Source organism: Chiloscyllium plagiosum, unplaced genomic scaffold (genome assembly GCF_037043375.1).
Source record: "Chiloscyllium plagiosum isolate Xiang-an unplaced genomic scaffold, Cpla_swu_hap1 HiC_scaffold_5, whole genome shotgun sequence".
Taxonomy (NCBI): Eukaryota; Metazoa; Chordata; class Chondrichthyes; order Orectolobiformes; family Hemiscylliidae; genus Chiloscyllium; species Chiloscyllium plagiosum.
In genome coordinates, this window is record NW_028270143.1 from 102314389 (window position 1) to 102322292 (window position 7904).

General features: G+C 42.7%; 1 protein-coding gene across 1 annotated transcript; it reads right to left on the bottom strand.

Annotated features, from left to right (window-relative positions):
* Positions 1-4424: 4424 nt before the first annotated feature.
* Positions 4425-6261, bottom strand: LOC148149998 (interferon upsilon-like). The gene is made up of 5 exons (XM_087986848.1): positions 6030-6261; positions 5672-5743; positions 5447-5593; positions 5271-5354; positions 4425-4872 (listed from the first exon to the last, which is right to left on the bottom strand). The coding sequence occupies exons 1-5, from the start codon at positions 6165-6167 to the stop codon at positions 4786-4788; spliced, it is 528 nt and encodes a 175-aa protein (XP_087842974.1). The 5' UTR covers positions 6168-6261; the 3' UTR covers positions 4425-4785.
* Between the last annotated feature and the right edge of the window lie 1643 nt (positions 6262-7904).

Consider the following 7904-nt stretch of genomic DNA (forward strand, 5'->3'; position numbering starts at 1 on the left):
ATAATCCGTCAGTAATGATCAGTCTCTATATTTGATCTAATTGCTCACAAGCAATGTCATTTAGATGGCCACTAGAGAAGAAATCACACCAATTTACTGTATCTCATTGTTTTTAGACTTACTCACAATATAATGCAAGGGACATGAGCATTGCAGGATAGAATCACTCAGTCTAGAAAATACTGCACAAATGTGGGAACAATGTTGAAGTCCTGGAGTTTGTGACAAGATCTCACAAAGCTTTAAGGAAAAGGCACCTCCAGACATGAATAGGACCAAGGAGAAAGTGAGGGCTGCAGATGCTGGAGATCAGAGCTGAAAATGTGTTGCTGGAAAAGCGCAGCAAGTCAGGCAGCATCCAAGGAACAGGAGAATCGACATTTCGGGCATAAGCCCTTCTTCAGGAATGAATTCCTGAAGAAGGGCTTATGCCCGAAACATCGATTCTCCTGTTCCTTGGATGCTGCCTGACCTGCTGCGCTTTTCCAGCAATACATGAATAGGACCAAAAATGCTTGATTAAACTTGAATCAGAATTATGCTAAGTCCCCCAAAGCAACAAACTTTAAAAAAGTGATGAATTGGTTATACTGTTTGATTAAAGAGAAAAGAAGTACTTGCACTCATACAGTTATAGAGTTATAAAGCATGGAAACAAACCCTCTGGCTCAACTTGTCAACGCTGACCAGGATTCCTAAACTGAACTAGTCCCATTTGCCTGCAAATAAGCCATATGCCTCTAAACCTTTTCTATCCATGTACCTGTCTAAATGTATTTTAAATGTGGCAATTGTACTCGCCTCTACCACTTCCTCTCTTGTCCCTCAGGCCCCTTTTCAACCTTTCCCCTTTTACCTTAAACCTATGCCCTCAAGTATTGGACTCCCCTACCCTGATGTAAAGACCTTGGCTATTCACTTTATCAGTGCTCCTCATGATTTTATAAACTTCTATAAGTTAACCCCTCAGCCTCCTACACCCCAGGGAAAAAAAGTCCCAACCTATCCTTATAAGTCTCATAACTCTCATGACCACCAGATATTTTACAGCACATTGCCACCAATGATTTCCTTTTGAAATATAATCACTATTATGTGTATGAATTGAGCAGTCAAATTGCAGACAACAACAATGTGATGATATGTACATAAATCTTGTTTTTAATATTCATTCATAGATTGTAAGCATCATTGGCCAGGCCAGCAGTTATTACCCATCCTTGATGCTCCAGAGAGCAGTGTGAGTCTGGAGTCACAATTTCCTCCCCTAAAGGATATTAGGAAAACAGATGGGCTTTTCCTGAAAATCAACAATTATTTCATGGTCATTACTGTTCCAATTCCCAAATTTTTATTGAATACAAATTCCACCATTTTCCACAGCAGGATACAAACCCAATCCCCCTTAAATTGTCCCTGGATTGATAGACTTGTGATAACATCACTAGGCCATCACCTCCCTGTGCATATGTATGACTGATTGAGGGATAAATGCTCACAAGCACATGTGCAAAAGTGCCATGCAATCTTTCACAACCAAGCAGACAAATGGTGCCTCAGCTTAACATCTCATTTGAAATATCAGACCATAAGATGCATCAGCGGATGTAAGTCATCCAGCTCATCTAGCATTTTCTGTCATTCTATGAGCTAATGACTGATCTAATAATAATCAGTTCCACTTTTCTGCCTTTTTCAGTATTTTTGATGCTGTTACTGTTTAAAAATCTGCCTATTTCAGTTAAGACCATATGATGGAAATATAGACATAAGCTATGTGGAGATGAAATTGCTGTATTTGCTCAGTAATGAAACAAAGAGTCAACTTTGAATTTTGTGCGTGAGCCTGAAGCAGAACTTGTAATCTTGTGATTCAGAGGTGAGAGTGCTACCAGCAGAGTCATGGATGTGTAAGATCCTGAGAAGGCTTTTGATAAATCGATGATGTTAGGAGATGGTGCAGTGGATGTAAATTTAGCAGTTGAACAAATTAGGGATAACAGCAACTGACTAAAAGGCTTGGCCTTCTTGATGTTTAAAGTTTACCCAGTCTAGTTTTTGCTACAGGTTGCTGGATTGATTGCAGCTTCACAAATTGACTATAATGCAGTTTACAAACCTCTTAAGTCAATGAATGTGATAGAAAGACACACTTATCATATTGACAGCACAGGTGAAAGTGAGGACTACAGTTGCTGGAGATCAGAGTCGCGAGTGTGGTGCTGGAAAAGCACAGCAGGTCACGCAGCATCTGAGGGGCAAGAGATCGACGTTTCAGGCAAAAGCCCTCCATCAGTAATGAGGCTGTGAGCCAAGGGGGTGGTGAGATAAATAGGAGGGGTGTGGGGCTGGGGGAAGGTGGCTGAGAGTGCATTCGGTAGATGAAGGTGGGGGGGGTGAAGGTGATAGGTCAGAGAGGAGGATGGAGCGGATAGGTGGGAAGGAAGATGGACAGATAGGACAGGTGATGAGGTTGGTGCCGAGTTGGAAGGTCGGAACTGGAATAAGGTGGGGAAGAGGGGAAATGAAGAAACTGGTGAAATCCGCATTAATGCCATTGAGTTGGGGGGGGGCCCTAAGGCGGAAGATGAGGCATTCTTCCACCAGACATCAGGTGGTTAAGGAGTGGTGAAGGAGGAGACACAGGACCTGCATGTCCTTGGCAGAGTGGGCGGGGGAGTTGAAGTGTTCGGCCACGGGGCGGTGGGGTTGGTTGGTGCGGGTGTCCTGGAGGTGTTCTCTGAAATGCTGTGTGAGTAGATGTCCTAACTCCCCAATGTAATGGAGACCACATCGGGAGCAACAGATACAGTAAATGACGTGTGTGGAAGTGCAGGTGAAACTTTGACGGATGTGGAAGGCTCCTTTGGGGCCTTGGACAGAGCTGGAGGGGAGGTGTGGGTGTAGGTTTCGCAAATGCTAAGAGGGGAGGGTGGGTTGGTGGGGGGTGTGGACCTGACGAGAGAGTAGATATGAAAAGTGGATTCAGGTGGGGAGGGAAATATGTTTCTAGTGATAGGGTAGGGATAGCTGGTCGGTTTGTAGGTGGCAGAAATGGCAGAGGATGATGCATACAGAGGTTGGTGTTCCATGTGGGATCAGTTGGTTCTGTAGGCAGGCACTGGGGACGGATATGTGGCTGTGGTAGCGAGCCTATTTCAGGATGTGGCTTTTTTTTAGATTACTTACATTAGATTACTTACAGTGTGGAAACAGGCCCTTCGGCCCAACAAGTCCACACCGACCCGCCGAAGTGCAACCCACCCATTTCCCTACATTTACCCCTTTACCTAACACTACAGGCAATTTAGCATGACCAATTCACCTAACCCACACATCTTTGGCTTTATTGACAGCATAAACTAATGTTGGCTTCTGTCCACATCTCTGACCAGTTGTATTTCATTTCAAATAATTGAACTTGTAAATATACGAATTAGGAGAAGGAGAAAGCCATTTGACCCTTGAAGCTTGCTCTACCATTTACCAAGATCCTGGCTGACCTGATGACTCAACATACCTTGCTTATCAAGAATCCCTCGATCTCTGCTTTAACAATATCAGGCTGGGGCTGTTTTCGCTGGAGTATCGGAGGCTGAGGGGTGACCTTATAAAGGTTTACAAAATTATGAGGGACATGGATAGGGTAAATAGGCAAAGTCTTTTCCCTGGGGTTGGGGAGTCCAGAACTAGAGGGCATAGGTTGAGGGTCAGAGGGAAAAGATATAAAAGAGACCTAAGGGGCAACATTTTCACACAGAGGGTGGTACTGGTATGGAATGAGCTGCCAGAGGAAGTGGTGGAGGCTGGTACAATTGCAGCATTTAAGAGGCATTTGGATGGGTATATGAATAGGAAGAGTTTGGAGGGATATGGGCCGGGTGCTGGAAGGTGGGACTAGATTGCGTTGGGATATCTGGTTGGCATGGATGGGTTGGAACGAAGGGTCTAAGTCCATGCTGTACATCTCTATGACTCTATAACCCTGTTTCTAATACCTTTTCAGGAATAAACTTCCGAAATGTCATGACCCTTCACTAGCTATCCTCCTATCTCTGTCTTAAATGGGAGCTCCTTTATTTTGAAACAGTGACCCCTCAGTCTAGATTCTCCCATATTGTGTATGAATAGGAAGGGTTTTTTGGTACATCTCTATGACTCTATTGAAAATAACCCACATCCACCAGACAAAGACCCCACAGGATTTTCCACATTTCAATCAAGTGGTCTCATACCCATCCAAGTCGCAGTGCATAAAAACCTATTCTGTCCAATATTTTCGCGTTAGACAACCTAACCACACCAGATATCAGTATACCACCCACAATAATATTAAAGCAATAAAGTTCTTCACGTGGAAATGCCCATTAAATGAATAAGGTATATTTTTTTAAAAAAAGAGAAAGCCAAGAGGATATGGAATAAGCATAACAAATTTTATTTTCAAGATAAGGACAACATATATTACTTAAATAAATAATAAAGTACATTTGTTCTCATATTTGTCGATAATGCGATAGGAAATTGCTGCAAGGGCCATCTTTAGACATTATGTTATTTATTTTAATAAACATATAAATATTCAGTGCCTCACAAATTCAATGAACTAATAAGCCCATTTAAAAACTGAAAATGCTGTAATGTGTGATCGGTATCAGGAGGAAATTCATTCCCAACATATGAAAACACTGCTTGAGAATTCCAAGCAATTGACTTAAACGCCAAGGACAGTAAGAGCGAGCTCAACGATTATATCGAATTCCGTTCAGAATATAGGTTTCCATTTTATTTCCTGGCATGGTTTCTTGATGTTTCCTGTAGGATCATTCGGGTGGCTGCATGGACGATTTCCCAGGCACAGCCACTGTTTCCCTGTGAAGAGGCCAAAGAGAATTTTAGCACAAACTTTACATACAATTTCTGTCAAGATCAGCAGATTAGTGAGTTTAACGATCGATTATTTTATGAATGTGCGAGTTAACAGGCAGCAATGGAAAATACCAAGAGAAATAATTTATATACAATAGCATCATCCGGTATTAACTGGAGTTAATGGCAAGTGACAAAAAAAAATCGAAAAACCGAAAGAATTGCAGGCGCTGGGAAAAAAATGAAATTTCTGGAAAAGCTCAGTAGGTCTGGCAGAATCAATGGAGAGAAATCAAAGTTAACGTTTGGGGCCAAGTGACTCTGCTTAAGAACGAAATTGGCTTTTAGTTTACATGCTAAATTCTTCAGAATTGTATCAGACAGGTTAATGGAAATTGTACCTTTTCCAGTAGGAACGCGCCCAGTTTCTGGAATCTTTCCCGTATAGCTCGTTGGTGGCTATTATGGGATTGAGGAGACTTCACCTGCAAAAGCAAAAGATATTTCCGTAAACTTCTGGACTTCAGGAAGCTCTAGGTAAAGTGGGATGTGAGGTGCTGCAGCGGCTGGGACTTACACAGGACTGGAGATGAGCCAGGATTTCAGTCAGTCTGTTCAGGAAGCTGAGCCGCTGGCTCCTGCCGAAAGGAGATTCGGATTCACTGAAGAGAGTTAACAGCCCGCTCAGGATTTCAACAGCAACAGCCGCTTTGTGATGTTCCGCCTGGGGAAAGACATGGGTCAGGATGGCAGCGTGTGAAACCTACTCTGGAATCTGTCAAGTTATTAAAGTCAAACTCACAGGTTTTAAAATCAGAGGCACTTCCAGATCCGCATCGTATTCGCTTCTGCACTCCGGTGAAAAAACAGGATTCTGAACAAGCAAAAAAAAAACACATTGGAATGGATTGTAATTGTGTGAATCATAATCGGAATTACTATTTATATAAAATCAACCCATGTCAGTTTCAATCCCATATTCTAATCGTAAATTCCAAAACAAGTCAAATGGAAATTTTAGTCCATGTACAAATCTCTATTCCCTCATCATCACATATTTCACATCGGAGCATTAGTGATTAGTGATTATTAGTGTCTGACAATGAAACGCAAGGACAGGTCTGTAAGTCAAGGCTCGGTTGTATCTCGAAATCACTTACTAGATTCTCCAATCCCCGCAGCAGATCCTTCCAGAAGCCCCTCCTCATACAGAGCTGGTCTGGGTGCTGCCCACAGGCACTTTGTGAGCACAGGGACAACAGAGCAAGAGGCAGACCGACTCTGATCCAGGACATCATCTTAACGAGGCTGCAAAATCTAGTCAGTCAAGTAAAGGGAGCCTGAGCACTGGAACTCAACCCAGAGGCAATAGCAGTTTGCTCGGGTGAATGATTCCTTGTGGAGTCTCCCTTACCTGGTACCGCTTGGTGCTCACCTTGAGCTCTATCACCCATCCTGACTGTCGCCTTTTTAAAGTTCCCTGCTCCCCCAGACACTCCTCAGGATTAAGATCGAAACTAACGTTTGTTTCCGAATTCTTTGTTCGGAGATTTAGGATGGGTGAAAACATTGAGGTCACCAGCTCAACTCCAACTTACTTTCATTTCACACATTGAGAATTCAGCTCCCTTGTTTTCTTGCAAGTCAGGGCTGGGATCTGTGCTAATCCATTGCGTCCGATTCACATCAGCATATTCTGCAGCTAACTCATAATTGACATCAACCGATCTTGCATCTAACTCATAATTCCATCCGGTTTTTTCTATTTTTCGGTCAGAAACAGAGAGGAACTGATTAACTTTAAATCTTGTCATTTGGAACGTAACAAGAAATTATATTTTCACGTGGATTGTCTTACTGGGGAAGGATGAGAGTTTTACGGCTGGAATTTGGAAATTTCTTTGTGAGATGATCTCACTATCCGAAATACTGAATACTGAAGTGAATTTAAAATAAACGACCTCTCCCACGGCTAACATATTGCAAACAACTCATTTCTAGTTAATTTCTCGTTAATAGTCTGCGGTCAATTGCACTTTGTTCTTCGCAACAGCAAAGGACGTGGTGGAGGCTGGTACAATTTCAGCATAAAAGGCATCTGGTTGGGTAGATGAATATGAGTTTTTAGGGATATGGGCCAATTGCTGGTAAATGGGATTGATTAGGTTAGAATATCTGGCCGGCAAGGACGAGTTGGACGGAAGGGTCTGTTTCTGTGCTGTGCATCTCAATGACTCTCAGTCTGGTTAAACCGGAGATTGAATGTTTCTTCCTGGCCAAGTCTATGAACGGGTATGGAGACAAGGCGGTGGATGGAGCTCCAGTTCAACTCACACTTGTTCAAGCAGCTCCACTTCATATTCCCTGATGGGAGAATCATGTAACATTAAGTAATGATAAGGTTGAAGAGAACAATATCTAACCGAGCTAGCTCATCAAAAGTAGAGAATAGACTCTAGCAAGTTGAGTTCACAAAAGAAGTTTCGAACTTTTTAACGCCGAGCCTGGGAATGGCAGGTCACAAAATGCCCCAGAGCCAATGTTTCCTCTGGAAGCATGATTTCTGTTCTAATGGCCCAGACATTGCTGTTTAGTGCCTGTCAGTTTTCCAGGACCCGACTGTATCCTTGTGTAAACGAAGCAGCAGTTTGTGGTGAGAAACAATTACGTTTTGAATTGAGAGTAGCCACATCATATTGCATGGCTACAGGGAATCCTGTGATCTTGCAGAATCTGCTGTCCCCTTTAAACAACATTTGTCTTCAGTTCCGTTCATTTGCATGTTTCTTTCAAGCATCGACCTTTCGTCAGTTTGTTCGTAACCTTTGCATTGCCTGCCCTGGTCCTAAAATCGCAGGACACTTGGAAACTGCTTGGACAATGTTTGTTTTCCAGAATGATGTTAGCTGGAGACAGAGGGAAGGAATTGTACTTCATGGTGTTCACTGTCCGAAGTTGCATTGTCGCAATCTCTGGATGTGTGAGTATTCAACATAAAGCACGTGCACAGCAATTGTTCTCTGAAGTGTGAAAAT

Coding starts and splice junctions, on each gene's coding strand:
- LOC148149998 (XM_087986848.1), bottom strand. CDS start 6,167: ATGATGTCCTGGATCAGAGTCGGTCTGCCTCTTGCTCTGTTGTCCCTG. Junction 5,744..6,029: donor TGCGGGGATTGGAGAATCTA/GTAAGTGATTTC, acceptor TTGCTTGTTCAG/AATCCTGTTTTTTCACCGGA. Junction 5,594..5,671: donor TGCCTCTGATTTTAAAACCT/GTGAGTTTGACT, acceptor GTCTTTCCCCAG/GCGGAACATCACAAAGCGGC.